The sequence below is a fragment of the Choloepus didactylus genome, chromosome 13 (genome assembly GCF_015220235.1).
Source record: "Choloepus didactylus isolate mChoDid1 chromosome 13, mChoDid1.pri, whole genome shotgun sequence".
Taxonomy (NCBI): domain Eukaryota; kingdom Metazoa; phylum Chordata; class Mammalia; order Pilosa; family Megalonychidae; genus Choloepus; species Choloepus didactylus.
In genome coordinates, this window is record NC_051319.1 from 94,816,174 (window position 1) to 94,838,907 (window position 22,734).

General features: G+C 53.1%; 1 protein-coding gene across 3 annotated transcripts in view; it reads right to left on the reverse strand.

The window, feature by feature from the left end:
* CAMK2A (calcium/calmodulin dependent protein kinase II alpha) overlaps positions 1 to 22,368 on the reverse strand; it is a 65,117-nt gene extending 42,749 nt beyond the window's left edge. For 2 of the 3 annotated variants that reach the window (XM_037801108.1, XM_037801110.1), the window contains exons 1-2: positions 22,129 to 22,368; positions 5,936 to 6,030 (exon numbers count right to left, since the gene is read on the reverse strand). In XM_037801108.1, the coding sequence (XP_037657036.1) occupies positions 5,936 to 6,030; positions 22,129 to 22,190 (157 nt within the window). In that variant the 5' untranslated portion in view covers positions 22,191 to 22,368. The remainder of the gene's footprint in view (positions 1 to 5,935; positions 6,031 to 22,128) is intronic. The other variant, XM_037801109.1, reaches the window with a different exon arrangement.
* Between the last annotated feature and the right edge of the window lie 366 nt (positions 22,369 to 22,734).

The following is a 22,734-nucleotide window of genomic DNA, read 5'->3' on the forward strand; positions in this document are numbered from 1 at the left end:
TGATAACATATTTTTAAAGGAAGAGGTATTCTCTCCAGAAGAAGAGCTCTGTTATTCACAGAAGCCACTTCCCGTTCAGAAGACTCAGGGACAAGGGACGCAGAGAGCTTTCTCCATGGCAGCTTTCCAGGACTTCTGTCCGAATCTCTTGGGCCTCCCTGCCCACCCCAGGGAGAGGCCCTAGTCAGGATTTGTCCTTTGTGCCTTGGACTCTCAGACTGCTGGGAAGAGCTGTATCCATGTCACCATTTAGTCCTCTCAGCACACCTGGGCTGCAGTATCACTCTCCCCATATTATAGATGAGAAAACTGTAGGCTGAGTAAGCCAAGGCCTCAGTGGTTGCGGAGTTGGGACTGAAAATACATTTCCCAATTCCTTTTCAGGTGCTCTTCTCATAATTCAGTAGTTAATGCCATAATTTTTAAAACAAAACAATAAAAAAGGAATCACTAACAAATTTGAATATTTACTATATGCCAGGCACTCTGCAGAGCTCTTTACTTGCGTTGCTAGCCCTCATAACAACCCTTCAAGGGAGGTTCTACTATTATTCTGGCTTTACAGATGAGGAAACAGAGGTTCAGAGTGGTTAAGTGGTCTAAGTCACATCCACGGTAAGTGGCAGAGCCATGTGTTGTACCCAGGCAGTCAGGCTTCAGAACTGGGCTATAAAACCCTTCACTCTACTTCTCAACACCCCAACTCAGAACCAACACTCCATGTGCCCCTGCTACCTGAATGGGGAAATTGAGGCCCATAGAAGGGACATGATACACTTGGACTCACCCAGACACTCAGTGGCCAAGCCAGGACTAGAGCCCCAGTCTCCTAATGGACCCTCCAGAGCAGGCAGGGAGGGTGATGAGGATGGAGAAAGAACTCTACCCCAGGCCTAGCCCTTGTCTCTGAGCAATCAGCTCCCCTTTCCCCTGCCCCCTCCATTACAGCAATCATTGGCCATCCTCCAAGGGCTGCAGAAGCCAAGATCAATACTGAAATGTGGCTTTTCCATCAGTAAAGCAATTAAGTCCAGTTCTGTTTCCATAGGCTCAACTTCCTAACTGAAGACAGCTGGCAGGCTGGGGAAGGGGAGGGGAGGCAGGTTGTGAGGAGGGATCCCCTTAATCCCCCCTCCCCCCAGCCTCTTTCTGTAACCTCAAGGGCAGGGGGTGCCAGATCCTGGACAGAGGAGGGGGAGCCCCTTCCAGAGCTGGCTGAGGACCCTCATCGGGCTGCAGGAGGCTGGAACATCCCCCATTTCACACCCTGTCCCCCATCCCACCCCACCCCCAGCAGAACTGGAACTCAGGCAGGTCAGGGTTAGGCCTATCAGAAGGAGCTGGGGACCCTCTGGCCCAGGCTACACATTCAGGCAGGCCCCAATCCAGAATTTTGATGCTTTCTCTGCGTGAGGTTATCCTCCCAGGAGTAGAGTTACACGGACAGGCTTGAAAGAAGAAAACGTTGGTCACACAGCTTTAAACTTGGGGCTGGTTACCAGCCCTCACTGCTGGAAATGCTAGGAATTGCTTTTACAAATCTTGTAATCATTTTGTGAATAGTACAATGATACTGCACTATAACTTCCAGCATTAAAAGTGTTAATTCATTGAAAGTAAACATACACTGATTATACAACGATTTTTGGTATGCTATTTGAAATGTCTTCATTTTCTAATATACAGAGGACCTTAAGCAATGATAAGGACTGTGTTTCTCTTGACCTCCGAGGCCTTGCTCTGTTATGTACATGGGGAAACTGAGGCCCAGAGAGAAGTGGTCCCTTTATCAAAATCACTTATTAGGTGGCCAATTCCTGACTAGAACCCAGAGCTCTGAGGACCCTCTCCTCAGTTTTCCCCCACAACCCCCCAGTCAATTGCCCATGGCAGCCAGGGAGCTCTCTTTAAAATATAAATTAGATCCTGCCACTCCCTGGCTTCAAACTCTCCGACAGTTTTCCAACGTACTTACAATACCATCCAAACTCCTCACTGCAGCCAACCAGGCCCTATACCCTGGATCTTGCCTCACCTCGGGACTCCCTCCTCTCGGCCATGTAGCTCCAGCCACCCTGGCTGCCCTTCTGGCCTCGTGCACACCAAGCTCCTTCCTGCCTCAGGGCCTTTGCACCTGCATTGCCCTCTGCCTGGAACGCCCTTCCCCGGGTCCCCCACGGCTGCCTCCTTCTTATCAGGCAGGTCCCAGCACGACGTCACCTCCTCAGAGAGCCCTTTCCTGGGCTGCCTTCTCTAACAGTGTCCCCCCAGCCCCTTCCTTTCCCATCGCCCTGTCTCACTGTCTTTATAGCAGTCATCACTAGCTGAAATCACCCAGCTCATTTGTGTGTTAATGCTCTTTTCTGTCTCACGCTCTAGAAAACAGGCTCCATGCGAGCAAGATCTTGTTTGCTGGTGTCTGCCATGTTCCCAGGGCCTTGCCTAGAGCTGCTAAATAGCTTTCCAGGGTCTTATAGCTGATAAGTGGCAAAGCTGGGATTTTAATCCATGTTTGTAATTACTATACTATATTGCCTGCCACTCTAAAAATCAATTCAATGATAAATCAATCCATCCAGCTCGGTAGAGGCCTGCAGTGGAGGGTCAGCTGAGGAAGCCAGGAGTCTCCAGCCTTCCGCCTGGTACCTGGAAGGGCTGTCCTCAGTGCCCACTAGGATGCCCTCTGAACCGTCTCACCACTCCCTAGTGGCAGCCTCTAGGGTGCGGGGGCAGAGAAGCGGGCCCTGCCCAGAGCTCAGCAGGCAGGAGTGGGTGGAAACTCGGGTGGTGGTTGGGGAAGAGGGGGAGCAGGGCAGAGGAAATACAATCCCACAGGCCAGCAGGGCTTTGCCTGCAGAGAGGGGTGGGCAGTGGATCCTGGCCGGAGGCACAGGGGCCAGGGGAGAAAAAGAGGCCTTGAGTCTGGGGACAGATAATAGCCCCCTACTCCACGGGGCATCAACAGGGGTCCTGGTACTGGAAGTTGCAGAAATAAGAGGCGCCCTGGCCTGGAGCTCGTGAAGTCCAGGCATGGCCCGAATGAGGCCATGCCCTGCCTCCTACCTGGCTCTGCGGCTGGCGCTCAGGGTGGACGGTGGGCCTGCGGAGGTCGCGGTACCCAGGCCAGGCGCCTCTGGCTGCACCAGTCTCACCCTTGCACCCAGTATGCCCTAGAATGTTACATCTTTCTGTGTGTGCCATGGTGAGGAAAAGGCTGGGAGGCCCCCAGCGACCCTGGCAGAGCAAACGCTCAGTGTATGTTAGCTATCGTTACCGATGGTAGGATTTTCAAACTGCAGGAGCTTGAACCCCACCTAATGAATCTAACCTTTGGGATTAGAACTCAGGCAGTTGTATTTTCTTTTTCTCCCAAAGGGATTTGGGGAACTTCATTTCCTTATGGTTTCTTTGGCTTGTCTATACCGTGAACCTTTTTAAGAAGCGAGTTTAAAAATACATACCAAAAAATATGCCCTGAGTTTGGGAATCACTCATTAGAAGAGGCCGTGCAGGAAAGAAAGGGGAAGCCACAGCTCCCCGGGAGGGTAGACAGATGCCCCCCGGGTGGGCACAGCCCCTGCTGGGAGCTGCGGAAAGTCACCCAGGAGAGGCAGTGGGAGAAGCTTGGAGTGTGTTGCCAAATATTCAGCATCAAAACCACCCTGGAGGCATGTCGAGTGGCAAACAAAGAAATCTAAAAGAAGCTCTGCTCCTCCTCTCCTGCTGGGGTGAAAGCGTCTGGCAGTTGGCAGACTTCTTCAGGAAGGTTCCCCTGATAACCCCCACCCTCCACGCCCACTTAGGCCTGGGCCACTTTCCTCCCAGGAGGTTGAAGACTCAACAAATTGCCAAAGAGAGGGGGTTGGCAGTTAGGGCCCAGCAGAGCCCAGAGTCTACACTGCCCCAGGAATGCTTAGTCATGGTCCAGGAGAGGACAATGGCCCCACGCTCTCCCCAGGGCCCATCGGCCTCTTTCTATGAAGTGCTGAAGGAGCAGGGCACGGTATGTGTGTTACTGTGTGTGTGTGTGTTATCCTGAGTGTGTGGGGAACTGGCTCAAGACCCCCAACTCACAGAGAGGGCCTCGGTTCCTGACCCTCCCTCGTCTTGGAGCAACCTCAACCTATCACCCCAAGTTGTGGCTCTAGCTCTCTCCCCAGTGTGTCTCAAGGATGGGTACGTCCCATGATCACTAGAGATATAAAGCACAGAGAGGGTGTCAGCCTGCTGCTGGTCACATGGTGACGGCAGGGCCAGTCTGGACATCTGGGTGTGGGGCAGCGTCCCTGCTGGCCTCCCTGCCACCTTTGACTCCCTGCCCCTCGCCCGGGCTCTGGACTTTCCAAAGGCCCCCCCTTCCACACCAGCCTTTCACTCAGTCCCCACAAAAGCCGATTATGCCCCATGCATGAGCCCTGGGCCTTCAGAGAGCCACCCCTCCCATCCATGCCCCTCACCCCGCTCTGTTGAGGACACGGGTCTGCCTGCAGGGCAGTTCGGAAACTAGGAGAAGGCGCTGGGCTCCCAGCAAGACCGAGCAGAGAGATGAAAGGCTGCCACATGTAACCCAGCACGGGGCCTGCCATGAGGCCTTTGGGGAACAGTGTGAACACCCCGTACCAGCCGTGGCGCAGCCTCTGCAAACCCTGCACCTGCTGGGCGCTGGCCCAGGCACAGCTGCGGTCTGTGCCAGGCAGCGCTCGGCACAGGGTGTCAAACTCCTGGGCAAGACACCAGCTCCTCGCACATCTCCCGTACTGTACAAGCCACAGGCTGCTAGCCCCACATCTGTACCGACCCCACCCCATAGGAATTCCTCCATCACCAGGTGGTCCCCAAAGACCACTTACATACACCCTTCCGTTGGGGCTGGGCATCTTTAAAGATGATCCTCTCCAACAGGCTACCACCACCATCACCACCCTAACCACAAGTAACTGGCAAGAAGCACTTCTCCTGGGGAGGCTTCCCAAACTTTAATATACATACGAATCATCTGGGGATCTTGTTAAAATGGAGATTCGGATGCATTAAGTCTGAAGTGGGGCTCGAGAATTTGCATTTCTGACAATCTCCCAATTGATGCTGACGCTGCTGGTCCAGGAACACACTTCCCAGCCCGAGGGCAGTGATCCCAGCCCAGGCCAATTACTCACAACCCCTGGGGGCTGCGACCTCGGCATCAGCAGTTTCTTAAGCTCCCCCTTGATTCCAGTGTGCAAGAAAGTTTGGGAAGCACTGCTTCAAGGAGACTAGAGAGCGGGCTGATGTGGCTGACGCGGAGCACACCTGGAGTTCATCGATCACGTACTGAACACTAGTAACGTGTCCGGCCCTGCCCAGCGTGCTGAGTGACACATCACCGCCCTCTTGGAACTTATGGTCAAGAGAGGAGATGAACGTTAAACAAGGAACAAAACCAGTAAATGGGATAAGACTAGGTTTGCGGAATGTCATAAAGGAAAATAACAGAAATGAAAGAGAATGAAGGGGGTTGACCACTTCTGATGGGGGGTTCAGGGCAGGTGTCTCAAAGGATGTGACATTTGAGACTGGAAGATTGAGAAAGAGCCACCAGGTAAGGAGCCTGGAAAGGGCATTCTGGCAGAGGCAACAGCAAGTGCAAGGTCTGGAGGTGAGAGATGAAGGGGAGCAGCAGGAGAGCAGGGACAGGAGGTCCTGCATGGCACAGACACAGGGGTTGGGGGGTGGAGAGCTGGGCCTGTCTGGGAGAAGCTGTGGCCTCCAGCCTAGATCCCATGAGAAGGGAAAAGGGAGGGATCTGTTCTCATAACACCCACAGGTAAAAGAGCCCCCACCCCTGCCCCGAGCATCCCCCAGGGGACCCGGGTGCTGGCTCTCAGCCAGGGGGCAGAGGGAGGGGCGAGGGGAAGGAGAGCGGACACGGTGGGCAGGGCTGGGAGTGGCCACCTACCTCTAGCCGAGAGCTTCTTGGTGTTGATGATCTTGGCAGCATACTCCTGGCCAGCCAGCACCTTCACACACCTGCGCACCACAGAGAAGGCGCCCCTAGGAGGTCCGAGAAGGTGAAGATGATGAGAGACATCGGAGTTCACGCAGCTGCATCATCAGAGCAGCCATCGGAGCTGCTTGTGCCCGTGGGAGTCAGAGCGGGGCCAGGGAGACCCAAGAGAACACTGGTCACGGATTATTGGAAGCCTGGCCTCACACGAGGTGAGTCTTCCAGAGTCATTAAAAGGCTCACCAAGTTGTAAAACATTGGAATCCTGTGGTGTTGAATCCACAGAATCAGGTTACTGAAAATTTTTAGATTTTTATCCTTTGATTAAGTAGCACATTGATGTGGTTCAAAATTCAAGATACAAAAGCGTACCACAGCCTCCAGGTTTCCCTCCTCAGAGTCAGCCACTGTTACCAGTTCCTTGAAGAGCTTTCCACAGATACCCCACCGACAAATGGTAGGGAGCCTTGCATGCTGTTCTGCACCCTCTTTTCTTCAGTAAACAATATATTTTGGAAATCCTCTTTCCATGTCCTAACATAAAGATATCCTCATTATATAGTATTCGATTGCTGCCCCATAATTTACGTAGCCTATCTCCTATTGATGGGTAATTAGGTTAGTTCCAATCTATAGCTATTACAAACAGCACTACAATGGCTGACCTGACCCTTACACATAACATTTCCCATGTTTGCAAGTGTTTGTGGTATTAATGTCTAGAACTTGGGTTATTTGGTCAAAGGGTAGGTGTTCAGTAATTTTGATAGATGAGAGATTGTCCATCTTAGAGATTGTACCACCTTAATTTCCTACTAGTGTTTGAAGGGACCTGTTTCCTCCACCCTTGTCAAAACAGTGTATTATCAAACTTTTTATCTTTGCCAGTGAGATGAAGATAATGGCAAGTTGGTGTAGATTTAACTTTTAATACTCATTGTGATGGTTAATTGCATGTGTCACCTTGGCTAGTTTATGATGTCCTATTATTTGATCAAGGAAACACGGGCCTGATTGTTATTGTGAAGGTATTTGTAGGCAGATTAGCATCTATAGTTAGTTGTTTGCATCTATAGCGGATTGCATCTACAACCAACAAAGGAGATTGCCCTCAGCAATGAGGGGAGTCTCCCCATCCAATTAGTTGGAGGCCTTAAAAGCCAGAACTGAGGACTTCAGAAGTCAGAAAGATTTTCTGCCTCTACTTCAGTCAGCCAATTCCTCCTGGGGATTTCAATTTCACCTTCATTGGAGTTTCCAACTTGTGGCCTGCCCTATGGAATTTGAATTTGCCAATCCCTATGGTCTCATGATCCAATCCTATAATAAATCTCTTAATGTTTATGTCTAGTCAGTTCTGTTTCTCTGAAGAACCCTAATTAATATATTCATATTAGGAGTGAGGCTGAGCATCTTTTCATGTGATTAATAGTCTCCTGGATTTTATCGTCAGAGTGTTAGAGGTTGTAGAGCAAGGCCTGTGAGTTTCAGTGCTCACAGGGAGAAACTGTTGCCATGTGGATATGGTCCCATTAATCAGATCACTCAGTTTTTCAAGAGAAGCCAGAAGTCTGGATTTTTGTGTGAAATTTCTCAATTTTTAAATACTGGCACAATTCCAAAAAAAATTTGAACATGTTATTAGGCCAAACAAAACTGGTCTGCAGCCCAGATCTGGCATCTAGGTGCCATTTTTTTTTTTTATTCATTTTATTGAGATATAGTCACATACCATGCAGTCATACAAAACAAAGTGTACATTCGATTGTTCACAGTATCATTACAATAGTTGTGCATTCATCACCTAAACCAATCCCTGACCCCTTCATTAATTAGCACACACACAAAAATAACAAGAGTAATAATTAAAGTGAAAAAGAGCAATTAAAGTAAAAAAGAACACTGGGTGCCTTTGTTTCTTTGTTTGTTTCCTTCCCCTATTTTGCTACTCATCCATCCATAAACTAGAGAAAGGGGAGTGTGGTCCTTATGGCTTTCCCAATCTCATTGTCACCCCCCATAAGCTACATTTTTATACAATTGTCTTCGAGATTCATGGGTTCTGGGTTGTAGTTTGATAGTTTCAGGTATCCACCACCAGCTACCTCAATTCATTAGAACCTAAAAAGGGTTGTCTAAAGTGTGCGTAAGAGTGCCCACCAGAGTGATCTCTCGGCTCCTTTTGGAATCTCTCTGCCACTGAAGCTTATTTCATTTCCTTTCACTTCCCCCTTTTGGTCAAGAAGATGTTCTCCATCCCACGATGCCGGGTCTAGATTCCTCCCTGGGAGTCATATTCCACATTGCCAGGGAGATTCACTTCCCTGGGTGTCTGATCCCACGTAGGGGGGAGGGCAGTGACTTCACCTGCCAAGTTGGCTTAGCTAAAGAGAGAGGGATCTAGGTGCCATTTTGTACCCTCCAGCACAGAGATCATCTGGTGCAACCCCCTCATATCACAGGGGAGGCCCTGAGGGGTCTGACTGGCAGTAGCCATAACTGCTATGACCACAGTCTAACTGCAAGAAGTAAGTCTCCTGGGTGGGCCTCCCAAACTCTCATGCACATATGAATCACCTAGGGGTCTTGTTAAAATGCAGATTCTGATGCATTTTCAGTGTGGCGTGGGGCTCCAGCATTTGTTCTCAAGTGTAGCTAGGTGCAGATTGCGCAAGGTGACCCAACCAGCTATGGGCGTAGGTGCATCTGGAACGCGGGTATTTTCACTCCCAGGTTTTTTACTTCTCCTACACCAAGGAGCCACTGTGTCACCAACCTCCCATTTCCTAGCATGCTAGGTCATGCCCAGGCTCTTGACGTGGCTGCATCCCACCATATGCTCCAAACTTTATTCCCCCACCCTAAGCTTACAGGCAGGTCCATGCCACAAAGTTGATGCAGATGGGAGCAGGAGGGAAGATGCTGGCACCGAGGAAACCTGTGGGTCAGCATGGATGCCTGCTCTGCACACACTCTGGGCATGAAATCTCTGGCTTCATGTCAGGGCAGCATGAAGCGAGCAACCAGGAAACTGTGGAGAAGGATGAGGAAGGAAGAGCCAGGAAGAGCCAGGAAGAGCCAGGAAGAGCCAGGAAGAGCCGGGGCTGGGATCAGGAAATAGGACCTCGTAGGAAAGGTGGAGAAAGCCAGAATTCCCGAGGACAGAAGGGCAAATGATGGCCTCAAACAGAAATGGATCCTCCCGTGGGTGTGCAGCCCCCACCTGTTCTTCACCTGGAGGGAAACAGCTGGGTCAGAGTCGCCTCTCCTGGGCAGCCTCCCTGCCCTGGGGACCCTCTTCTGTGCTCCCAGAGCACCCCGTAACACCCCATCTAGCCAGATTTGTGGCTGCTTACCCACCTGTTTATCTCTCTTTCCAACCTGACCATGAATTCTAGAGGGCCAGGATTTAACGTTCTTTTCCATGCTCCTGGCACCTGCACAATATATTGTACCAATAGGGCCTAACAGACTTTCAGAAACAGGAGGTGGATTTAACCTACAGTGAGAGGAGCTGAAAGAGACAGGAGAAAGGATTTTTTGGCAGGCAGGGATGTTAGGAATAGGAACAGGTGTTGAGGAAGCTAGGGACAGCTGGCCTGTCAAAGATGCCCATCCTACCCAGGCCAGGGGATGGCCTGGATGACCTTTAGATCCTTTCCCAGCTGGAGGCCATGCTTCTAAAAAGCCCAGGGGAGAAAACTTTTAAAGGGACCACTTCCAGGAAAAGTTCTGAGGACCTCAGTGAGGGGACGGAAGGGAAGGAAGAGGCTGTAAGCTCCTGAGCACAGGGACAGAATCTTGCTCACCAGTATCTAGCCTCCATGCTTAGCACAGATCTGAAGTTCATAGGTGTTGGATGCATGGGCGGATGGATGGATGGAGGTGGGTAGGTGGATGGATGGATGGATGGATGATGGATGGATGGATGGTGGGTGTATGAATCGATGGATGAGTGGATGGATGGCTGCATAGATGGACGGATGGGTGGGTGGATGCATGCAAGCATGCGTAGATATAATTTCTCCACTAGAAAAACAAAATCCTGTTCTAGGTAAAGACCATAGGTCAATGGTTATCAAACTAACTGCTTCACAATCCTCTGGGGGTCTTCTAAAATAAAGATTCCAAGGCCCCACCCAGACCTACCAAATCAAAACCTTTGGGTAGAGAGCCAGAGAATCTGTGTTATCATTTTAACATCTCTCTAGGCAATTCTTCCCCAGTCAAATCAGCACTATCCCACCTGCCTGCTGGGAAGTCCTGCTAGACTTCCCGACTCCCCCTGGAAATCAGCACTGATGGGAGCTGTCATGTGGGGCTCTGTGCTGGGGAGGCTTGCCAAGCCCCAGAAACTTGGGCTCCATTCCCAAGGAGCTGAGAACCTAAGAGGCCTATACATAAAACAAAAGAAGTCACATTTGCTGAACTTCCTCCTCAGAACACAGAGCCAAGTTTTGGTGTAATTTAGAGGTTCCTAACTAGGGGTCCATGGCAGGAGACGTAGGGCTGCAGGGCCCGAAACCCCTGAATGATAACCTGTGCATCTGAATATAGGCATATGTACTCTTTTCTGGGGTGATGTTGCATAATTTTTATCAGTCTCAGAGAGGGAAGTTTATCAAAACCTGCCCTCACACCCCAGAGGGCTTTCTCACTCCAAATGCCTGTACACCACTCAGCCCCTTCTTGACCCTCATATCAGCCCTGAGCAGTTGGAATTATGATCCCCATTTCACAGATCAGGAAACAGAGGCAGGTGTATAACTAGTGAGGCTGGGAAGAGAATCCAGGTTACCTGTGCCTTTTTCTCTGACTCTACCAAAGGCAAGGGAGTGTGGTCCTCAAGAGCAGAGGCTCTGGTGTCACTGAGACCTGTGGTCTATTCCTGGCTCAGCCCCTAACTAGCTGTGTGATGCTGAGCAAGGCACTCCACCTCTCTGAGCTTGTTTCCTCCTATGTTAAAATAAGGGTAATAATAGCATCTACCTCCCAGGTTCGTTGGGGAGATAAGTGAGGTGACATGTGCAAACCACTGGGCACAGTACTAGGCATATAGCTGAAGCATCACGGGACATGGTGGGGCTGGCTCAGATGGGTCCAGGAGCCCCTCCTTCCACCTTTGCAGCCCCAGGTTAGGCCACAGCCCCTCTCTGGGCCTCGTGGCTCCATCCACAAGTGGGAAGGCTCATCCCTGCCTGCCACAGTGGTGGAGATCAGGAGATGAGGGGCAGAGGAGAGCCGCGTGGCAATGACAAGGGATCCTGCAGCTCTGGCTTCCTCTCTTGTTTTATCTTTTGTTCTAAGAAGGCATAATTCTGTGTTCTCGTCCTGCAGGAGTGAGTGGTCACCACCCAGCAGCCTTGGCAAACAGAAGAGCCAGCCCACTCCTCCCATGACCCTGAGCAGAGCAGGTGGCCAGCAGGAGGGTGGGCGGGCAGGAGTTTGGGAACAGAACAGGGCGGGAGAGGTGAGGGGGCCAAGATGGAGAATGCAAGGGCGGGAGGAAGTGGCCCGGGCTCCCTGAGGGGACAGGGTAAGGCCAGGGTGGGAGAGCCCTGTGAGAGTCCTGGGACAGCCTGTGAAAGTGTCCCTGGGTCCGAGAGAGGGGAGGGGATGTCAGGAGGCAGGGGGGGTTATGTCTGCCACAAATGTGAGTCCAGCAGGCAGCCGGTGCCCTTGAATGTGTGATGCTGTGTAATAGAACGTGTGTGCATCACGGGTATGAAGTTTGTATCCACGTGAGCCTGAGGGCCACAGACTGTGGACGTGTAGAAGAGACAGATGCTGCAGGGGCCAAATCTGGGTTCTCAGCCCTGGTGGGAGGCCCTGGGCAGGGACCTGCCCCAATGTGGGCCTCAGTTTCTTCATCTGCAATGCAGAATGTGGGGGCTGAAGTTATTATAGGATAGAGGCCTGTCCAGCTTTAGTGCTCTGTATCAGCACTGTCCAATAGAAGTTTCTGTGGCAATGGAAATACTCTCTGTGTTGTCCGATATGGGATCCACTTGCCACATATGGATACAGAGCACTTGAAATGGGGTTAGTGCGACTGAAGGACTGAATTTTTAATTTAATTTAATTTTAATTTAATTAGCTCTGTGTGGCTAGTGACTTCCATATCGGACAGTGCAGTTCTCTGTGAGCAGGCACTTACCCTCGGTAAGCTTGTTTCCTCACCTATAAAATGTGGATAATAATTGCACCCACCCTGTGCAGTTGTTTCTAGGATTCCGGAAGATCATAAGGTATGCAATGGGTTCAGCACAGTCCCTGGAGTACAGTAAATGTTCAAGAAATGGCACCTTTTGTAGGCATCATTATCTACAAAGCAATGAGTACAACTGACCTCATCAGATGCAAAATGGACCTTGTTTACCAAGCTCGGGAAAGAAGTAGGCCAGGGGAGGTGTGGGGGGCCAGGTAAGTAGGGATGAGTGTGGGCACTGCATGTGAGCGAGCAGGCAGCACTCTGCCCAGCCATCCTACAGCAGGAGAGGGCCCTGTAGCCGGGCTGAGGATGTGGGAACGTGCTAATGGGCCGTGAAAAGCAAGATTCACACTGGGAAATTGCTTCCTGGCTGCCGGGCGGTCTCGGTGTCCTGGGAGTGGCTGGCTGCCGGCCCACAGGGGCTCCGCTACTCCCTCTGGCCTGGCACCCCTGGAAACGTTGGTGCTGCAGTCTCAGTTGGCTTGCTTATCCTTCTGGGCCTCAGTCTGCCCATTTGAAAGGTGGGGATGAGGAGCCCAGCCCTACTTCCTTCTGGGGCCATTTGTGAGGGTCCCTGCTATGTTGGGATAGGATGAGCTCCCCGCTACTGGGACTGGTTATTGCCTCCTGCCTTCTTTCCTTTAAAGGAAGCTTCTCCACCCTCACCCTGAGCCGCTGGGAGCCCAGGCACACCTGTGCAGGAACTCTCTTTGCAGGGGCTTCTGAAGACATCATGCCCATTGGACGCTCCTTCCACTCTGGGCCCCCTGGGGTCAGGTTCTCTCAGATCTCCACAACTTTTAAGATCTTTCCTTCATTGGCTGCTTCCTCAAACACACCCAGGTTTCCCTTGTTCTGGAAAAATAACCCCCCACCCCTCTACCCCCCCACAAAAAACCCACAACTAAGAACCTTTCTCTCAACCCAGCAGACTGGGTCACTTCCTTCCTCCCTCCTTCTCTGCTGCCAAATTTCCAGAACAAGTGCCCAACATCCGCCGCTTCTCTTCCCACCTCCCACACGCCATGAACCCACCACAATCTGGCTCCCGCCCCCGGGGTGCCATGGAAAGGCTTGTGCCAGGCCCACCCATCCACCCCCAGCCCCACGGGGCCCGAGCCGCCTTGCGTGCCCCACACGAAGTGCTGCCCGACCACCCAGCCTGAGGTCGCTGCACTCCGCCTGGCAACCCCTGGCTGGCAGAGCCTTCCCTCCCTCATCTTCCTCCCTGAGCTCCTTTCAGTCCTGTTCTCTCTGCACCCAGTCTCCTGCCCCTTCCTCCTCCATCCTCTCCATCCTCTCTACCAGGGGCCATTAACTGGGATCTTCAGGGAGGCTCTGAGCATTCAGAACCCCTGAAAATGTTATTAAAAATATTCTGTGTCTGCATTTTTCTGGGCCAAGGATACGTATCTTTCATCAGCTTCACAAAGGAGACTGTGGCTCCAAAATGGTGAAAAGCCATGGACCATCACCCAGCAACATTGCAATCTGCATCTCTAAGCCCTTCCTCTCTTAGGATCTCTAGTCCCATAGTTCTAGCTATTCACTGACTATTTGCCTGTGTGCTACAGGCACCTCATAATCAAAGCCCAGTCTCCTCCCCAAATCTCCCCCTCTTGGTTAAGATACCAAAGGATTCTATGATTATCAACTCTGAGATGAGCTGGGGTGATTTCAGAAAGCTTCCGGGTCATATGCACGACCTGCTACTTGTGAGAGGATTTGTAAAGCTCTTGGTGGTCAGTATCTCATTCCCCCAGGCTGGCTGATCGGAGCACTCACACAGATCAAGGCCCGGAGGCGTGGAGGGCGGCGCAGACAGGTTTAGAATGTCAGGAGGAAGGAAAGAGCAGGGGTTGGACACACTAGAGCTCCACCTGGGAGGCTCGAGTTTGAGACTCTGGTTTACCAAGGAATATCTTCCGGTTCAGGCCCACCTACTCCCCATTCCAGAGATGAAGAAACTGAGGCCAAGGGAAGGAGATGGACTCAAGACCTGAAACCCGGGACTCCTGACTCATAGTGCAGTGCTCTTTCCAATACCTCACCCTCTCAGATCAGAGGGGGCCCTAACTTGGGGTCCACAGATGGGCTTCTGGGTAGGGGATCAGTGGGAAATAATATACAACCTTCTGCATGTCAAGTGGTTGTGTATTTTTCTGAGGAGAGGGCTAGACAGAGCCTTCATGAGATTCTCTGAAGGACCCTGGATTCCCAAAACAGAATCTTAAACCGGAAGATACTATTTAAAAAGCTGGGATCGGACTCATTCAGAAACAAAAGGAAAATCCTGAACAGAATGTTTCTATGTCACCCACCTCTATGTACTTTAGGAAGTCCCTTTGCCTTTTGGGGCCTGAGCTTCCCCATTTGTGAAATCAACTGTTCGACTAGATTAGTCATTTGTAAGCTCTTTCCCTCTTTGTATTTATGTTCTTTTAAAAGCAGTATTATGAACAAAAAAACACCAGCTATGCAGGTCTCCAAATGACAAACAGATTAAATGAGATAGGGGTTGGGGACTCGGGAGCCTCCTGTGCTTGGCTTTCCCCTTCGTGACCCTGGCTCTCCACAGCAGCTCTGCCCAGATGCTACAAACCATGAGATTTTTCAGCCAGAAAATCCTAGGACCTATCATTGAAACCACACCTCTCCCCTCCTCCCACCCCTGGCTGCAGCCGCCCACTCCTAGATGCCAGAAGATGCTGCAGGGACGCGATGTCTTCAAGTTGCCCTCCCCACCCCCCCACAACCAGGCCTGCCCTGTGCCAACCCAGCAGAAGTCTCGTGGGGGACACAGACGGCCTGGGAACCAGAAGATTCTGTTTGCTGTAGGGAACATTGAACCAACAGAAGTTCCAACATATTCCTTGTTGGGGCTGCACATGGGTTTTCTTGAATGGGTGACAAAAAGGAAAAAAAAAGGAAAACAGTCACAGCCCTTAGAGGTAGGGCCAGAGTGCAGCAAAGCAGGGAAGATGCTGAAGGGCTCCTTTCTCCCCAGCCTCTGTCCTCAGTGCCGGCCACAAAGGCTTGCAGAGGTCCCTGTGTCAGGGAGAGAGGCTCCCAGGGGGAAGACAGACCAGCGTTAGCATGGAAAGAGGCCGGAGCGCCCAGTTCACGTTGTGTCCCTGATCTGTGTGAGCGTGGTCTCTGGGCCTTGGTTCCCCATCTGTAAAACACAGATATTCTGAATGGGGCCGAGGACATCCTGGCCCTGAAACCTTCTGCCCGCTTCATTCTGGCAGCAAAAGCATCTCACTGGGTGAGGGCAGGGGGTGGGGCAGCAGGCATGCCAGGAAGGCAAATGGGTGAGACCAGGGGTGTGGATTTGCACAGCTCTGCTACCACTGAGCTCACTCTCTCCAGAGGCCGTGTCCATCCATAGGGCAGGGGAGCAGTTCTGACCTTCAGAAAGTTCTTCCTTATGTCAAGCTGAAATCCACCTCCCCATTATTCTACACGTCTGGCCCCAGCTCTGCCCCCCAGGGCCACAAGGATGGTCTGCTCTCTGCTCTCTAGCCCCAGAATCTCCCTGCAGAGATGATGGGAGAGGCCACAGCCACCAAGGGGGGCTCTTCTCCCTGCTAAAGTCCCCCAGTTCCTCAGCCCTCCCTCACTTGATATGGCTTGCAGACCATCATTGCTCAGGCCACCCTCTCTCCTCTAGAAAAGATACAGGTTTTCAATATTCCTTCTGGGTGCCAAGAATCTGGGAGTCAGGTTGGGCTGAATAGGGCAGAAAAGAGTGTCCCTGAGACTGACATGCACCATCTGAATACACACCTCAAAGCCTTTGCCTGGGCTGTTCCCACTCTGAGGAACACTCTTCCACCCTCTTCCCACTGGTTAATTCTTATTCAGCCTCCAGCTCCCAGATGTCACCACCCCAGGGAGCCTTCCCTGATATCTCCCTCACTCCCAGTTGAGGTCTCTTTGCAGCCCCTAGCTCCACGTTTGTGTTCATAGCCCTCATCCAGTTGCTTTTAAATAATTTCTGAAATGACTTAATTAATATCTGCTTTGCACCAGACTGTGAGCCCCATGAGAACAAAGACTAAACAAGTCTTGCATGTGGCACCTGCTGGGCTGGCCCAGGGCTGGGAACAGAGCAAGTGCTCAAGAAATACTTAGTGAATGGATGAAAGAATCACAGATGTGCTTTTCCCGTGTGACCCCGAGACACCAAGGCCCCCAGCCTTTTCCAGCACAGAAAGCCCCTCTGGCCTTGTAGGCAGGCCCACTTGACACCTCGGTGGGCAGCCATGCCCCATGGGCTGGGCCTCAGCAGGTTAGGGCACACCCCAGGGGCTGGGCCACACTTGCTTGGGGGGCAGGAGGAAGGTTCCATGTGAAAGCTCAGAAGAGAATGTACTATGGGCAGAGCACATGCAGGAGAACGTGGACTGTGGCAAAGGGCCTGCAAAAGGAGAGAGAAGGGGAGAGAGACCAGAGAGATACTGAGAGGAAAAGAGACAGAGAAAGGCACAGACACACACACACACACACAGAGCCCAGAAGGCCAGTCCATCAGACTGCTGTCCCTGCCCTGGGAGGGTCAACTTGTGCTCTATGCTCCATCGCAGCCGGTGTGTATGTGTCCACATGCATGCATGTGCTCCAGAAGCTGGTGTGAAGGTGCCCGGTGTGCATGCACATACATGTGTGCGTGTTTATGTGTGCATGTGCACTAGCAGCTGGATGCACCCATTGCATCCACGGGCTCTGTCCCCATCCCACAGAGAGGGCCGTGGAGGTGCCGGCCCCAGGCTGCAGGGGGCGCCGGCAGTGGTGTCACTGCGTGCTTGTGGAGGGAGGCACGGAGGGAGGGAGGGCAGCTCGGCTGAGTGTCAGCATCTCAGTCTGCGTGGGGGCGGTTGTGCGGGGGCGGAGGGCTGCGGCATGCACCAGAACATGTGCGCGACTGCCGCTCGCAGGGCTTGGTGTGGGAGGGAGGAAAGGCTGTCCCCTATCCTGCCCCTGCCACCCCCTCCCTGGGGACCTGCCTCCCAATTTCCCATTCATTGGCCTCTGGCCCCTGCACACCATCTGGCCCCCTAGCCCTGGCTTTGCCACTGACTCTCCCTGCAACCCGGGGGAAATCGCCTCTTTCTGAGTGTTGGCTCCACTACCTAAGCAGTGAGCAGGCAGTCTCTATGGTCCTTCCACTACATTGATGTTCTGGGGTCTGTAATTTCCCATGCATGGCCCCCACAGAGGGAAGCTGGAGACGGTGCAATGGGAATGAGGATATTTCAGGCATCTGCAGAGGTATCAAGGCGCCCATTTTACAGATATTAAAGTTGAGGTATGCAAAGGACAAGTGACCCACCCAGGGTGGCCTGGTAAGTTAGAGGCAGAACGATGACTGGAAAATAAACTACAGCTTAGCATCCCCCACCCCACCCCCACCATCCCACCACCCCCAGCCCCACAAAACCACTCCCCACTCTTCCCTTGCTAGTTGGCAAGAGGGAGGATACATCCCAGATAGGGCACGGAAAGCATTCCCTTCCAGCAACACCTTCCCCCTCACACCGCATGCCTGGAGACCTGGAGGCCTGCATGCAAGTCTAAGTCCTGCCACCTGTCCCCGGGACCGCACCCTCCCCCTCCCCAGCCTTGATCTCCTCACCTGTGAGATGGATGAATAAGCCGTATGGTGATGAGCTAATGGATGGGAAAGTGCCTCGTGGGCCCCAGAGTGCTATGGGGATGTGCGAGGTTATTAGAAGTGGAATAAAAGCACACCACCCCATCTCTGGATGGTGCATTTATGCACAGGTGTTCTCTCTCCAGGGTGACACTGCCCTTGCTGGGGAGGGGAGGGGTTGCTAAGCCCATTTTACAGCTCTGAGAGCTTGAGTCCCAAGAGGGAACCTCAACACCTGGGACCCTGGACCCCCAGCTCAGGGAGCTGCATCTGGGCCCCTCCAACCCCAGCCTGGTGCATGTATGAAACTGCAGAGGTGAGCAGGGCTTGGGGTTCAGGCAGAGGTCACCTTGATGAGGAGCCAGCCCTCTCGCCTCCCTCTGACAGCCTTCAGCCAACCCCAGACCCTACACGCTCCCACCCTCAACCCAAGACCGCCTGCAAGTCCATTTCAGATCCCTGTTTCTGGAGAGAAACGAGTGGGCAGCTTTCTCTCCAGTCTCTCTTCCTCTCCCTCCCCCTCTCAAGTAAAATCTCCTTCTGAGGTGCTTTCTGCATAGCGCCAGCAATTACACAGGCTGCAGGGTAATTCTCTGCCTCTTTAACCTCTCCTGGGGGTGGCATCTAAAGCCCAGAGAATGTCAAAGTCCAGTTCCTTGCCCCTGACCCCTTCCCTGGGCCCTCTGCACTTCCCCTGCCCGCCACGAGCAGCCCGCTCGTCTTTCTCTAAGATCCTGGTCTGCCTCCGAGAAGGTGGGCTCTGGCCTGGAGCCCTGGCCTGGATGCCTAGGCCCACCCTGACCCCCGGGAGCTGGTGTCACCGGAGCGTGCCACTGAGCAAGGCTCCATGCTCCATGCTCCTAGGGCTGGGGTTTCCTTTCTCTCCTTCCATGGTTGGAAGGAGGATTTGGGTCAAGAGAGGAGGGACTGAGCTGGTCTCTGGGTTCAAAGAGACAGCCCCTCCCCAACCCTCTAGGGACACTCCTGGAGTGCCTAAACTCATGTCTTGGTGGGACCAGTAGTTCTTTTACCTCTAGTCCGGCAGCCTCAAGAGGCCCTGGAAGTCCCCTGCCCAGGACCCGGACTCCAAGCCGGCTGCCCACCATGAGAGGAGGGGAAGAGTGTTTCTTATGTCCAGAGTCCTAACCTGGGCTCATCAAAGGCCTGAAGTCACAGGGCCAGGCCCCTCTGGGCAGGATGCCAGAGGCACTTCCCTCTGCTCCAGCTGGGCAGCCCAGAGCCCTGCGGAAGGAGGTCCAAAGACCCCCGTGGCCCCTTTTTGGGCCAATCCGGCTGCCTCTGCCAGCCTCCCTGGCAGCGATCTGAAGTAAATTCCTAGCAAGGGGACCCTGCTTCTGGGTACCTACAATGTCTGGTGGGTGGGGACTGGGGATCACCAATGGAAGGGTGGGGCCCTGCAAGCATCTTCATCACAGCCCCCCACAGAAGAGAAGTCAAGGGAGGCAAGGTTTGGTGTGCCCCTTCCCCAGGTGGGGAACACCTGGCCAGCTCCACGCCCACCTCAGCCCTGCCCAGCCTCTGAGGACAACAGTCATCCCAGCAGGGTTCCCTTGTTTAAGGCCCATTGTGTGCCAGGCTGGATGCCACAGCTTCTCAAGCACAGTCTCACTTAATCTTCATGACCTTTTATTATCTTCACGTTATGGGTCGGGGGAAAAAGTGGGCCCAAGGGGTCTATAGCCTGCCTGGTGTCCCAGAGCTTAGGGGTGGTGAAGACAAACTCAAAGCCTGGCTCTGGAGCCTGGGCCCTGACTGCCACCCGGGACACTGCCGGGTAGAAGCGCCGGTCCAGGACTGGAGACCACGGCCTCATCATGGTGACTGCCTGACTCTGCGCCTCCCCCTTCCTCCACACATGCATCCTTAACCCTGGGCCCAGACACAGTCGCCCCAACGTCCTGCAAGCTCCGACACTGCCACGTTTTGTAGGTGTGTGCATTTTTCTGGGGAATGTGGACTTAGTCTTTCATCAGATTCCTGGAGGAATATGTGACCTAAAAAGGGTGAAGAGCACTGATCATTCTGGAAAGAAGAGGTCTGAAATGGATTGGACAAAGCCTGGCCATGCCTGCCACCCTCGGCTTTCCTGCCGTGGCCCCACCAGGGCTCCCTTTCCTCTGAAACTCTACCCCGGTCTGGGTGCCTCGAGCACCCGGGGAGGCAGTGGGGTGGAGAAGGCTCTGCTAAGTCGCCCCCACAGAACCCAGGCTCCAATGATATCCACCTCCCGTTGGGGCAAAACATGACTTGTATTTTCACTTTGGGTGCCTGAGTCATATCCCAACTCCATTTCACTGTACTCTGTGACGCAGTCCTGCCATAACCAAGCCTTAGCTGCACCCTGAAAGGCAGCTCCCAGTTATCAGGGAATTCCTGGGTTCCATGTGGGCATTGAAACCAGCTGGAGATGGGGTCCACAGTTTAGCAGTTAGCCTCAGCCCTCCAGAGCAGCCTGAAATATTTGGTTCCTGCCCCCAAAACAGAAACACACTCAGAAAGCCAGGCAGTATGAAGACATGAGTGAACACACATGTGCATATGGGTATGTGTCCATATGAGGGAGCTGGCATGTGGGTATCAGTATATCATGTGTGTGTGTGTGTGTGTGTGTATGTGTGTGTGCGGGCAGCCTACTTGTTCGCAGCCACAGGCCCACCTCCCACACATATGCAGATACCCAGCATGAGCTCACAGATGCCTACGACACCCACATTCCTGCATGAGCCCGTATGCCCAGGCCTCACAAACATACATGTTCATACAAACATGTACACACACACACACCTGCCCATGTGCATGCACCCCAGCCCTCACACACACACATGCATATGGCCAGACCTAATAGAACACAATTGAGCCCATCTCACATGTGCATAGACATGTGCATCCTTACACAGACATGTATTTGCACACCCCCATTTACATTCATTTACCTACTGATGGGCACACAGCTCTGACCTGCCATACATGTGCACACATGGTGACACAAGTTCACACTTTCACTCCCATGCAAACCAGCCAATGGCACCCCCGTGACACTCGCATACATATACCTTTTCAAGGCACACTTGCATTCCTAGACTTCACTTGTGAAGCACAAACCAGCCCCTCCTCCTGGTGTATATGCATGAATACTTGCATGTCCTGTCAGTACACACAATGCACCCCCACAGTCAGTCCTTAAACAACACACATCAACCCCCACCCACAGTGCACACTCATGCGCACACATCTAGACCTTATATCAGCACACACCCACTTACAGGACCCCTCTCCTTGCACTCCTGCTGCTACACAGGAACCAAGCAGAGTATTGGCTCTCCTTAGCCCATGGGGCCAACTCTACCTCCAAACTGCACCCCAACCCTTGATTCATCCCAGGTTCTGCCATAAACCTAACTGGGGCATCCAGAAACCCTTCCCCGATGCTCCACATCCTACCGGGCTACCCCAAGGGGTTCCCCTTTCCCCTCATCCTCCCACCCTTATCTCTACCACCCATCATCAGAGGCAGAAAATGAACTCTGGGGGGCTGGGCAACTTTCCAAGGGACCAGAGCTGGTGTGCCCTTTGTACCACTAGTCTCCGCAACAGCGCTGGCCGCCCCCCCAAACTGGCTTGATTGCCCCTTCCTTTTTCCCAACACCAAGGAAGCATCACCAGGCGCTCAGACATTAACCCTTGCTATACTCATGCCTTCACTCCTGGCACAAGCTGGAGGGGGAATGTGGGCAGGAGCCGTGCTTGCGGGGAGAAGTTGGCCACTCTGCACAGTTAGCGTAGGGTCTAAAGTCAGGAAGCACTAGCTGGGAGGTGGGAAACTCTCTGTCACCAGAGATAGCCAAGTTGAAGCCAGATGGCACCCTCAAGTGAAAGAGGAGAGGGGATTCCAGCTTTGGAACCATTTGACTGGCAAGAGCCCTTCTCAGCCCTGAGTTTCTAAGAATCTGTGTGTGCCCAGGTCATGTGTACCTGGGTGTGTACCTGGGTGTGTGCATGCACATCAACCTTTCCAACCTACATGCACACAACCACCTGGCTGGCCTTGGTACATCTGTGCACCCCCAAACATGCCCACACCTGACTCTAGACACTCCGTGCACAAGCAAGTGCCTCCAAATGCATGTCGCCTGCCCACGACTGTGTGCACAGGAATGCACGTGTGCACCCCTTGCACCACAGGCAAACGCACTGCCTGTGATGACACTGACCCCCCCCCACCACACACCCTCCAGGACTCCCCGAGGTGCAACTCACTTTCCCAGTTCCTCAAAGAGCTGGTACTCTTCTGTGAAGCGGGTGCAGGTGATGGTGGCCATCCTGGCGCTGGGCAGGCAGGCAAGGCTTGGGGCTGGGGGACCAGGACTGGGACGCTGCTGCTCGGCTCCTGGAACCAGGAGCCACTCGCCTGCCCGTGCTGCCGAGTGCCAACCAAGAGCCGGCTTGACTGACGAGCCCGGGGCTTCTGAGCAGGGCACTGTGGCTGCTTGCAGCCTCGCGAGCCTTCGTCAGCATCCAGGTCCCCATGGCAACCACCTCCGAAACGCCCTGTTCCGGTTGCCCCGGTAACTGCCTCCCCAACACCTGCCTGCTTTCCACTGAGAAACCTGCTCCTGGACGCCCTGGCCCTACTGCACACAATCCTGCAGGCCTGTTGGGTCTGGGGGTGGGTGGACCCAGCACCCCAGGGAAATTGGCCAGGGGAGGGGGAGGGAGGGGGGAGGAGAACAAACTTAGTCCACAAGTGATCTCCTCTTTTCCCATCTCCCCCACCCCCAATGGTGGAGGGATGGGATGAAGTGGGGCAAAAAAGCAGTTGCCATGGTAACGGCCAGTGGGTGCCACATTCCGGGATGGTCCCCG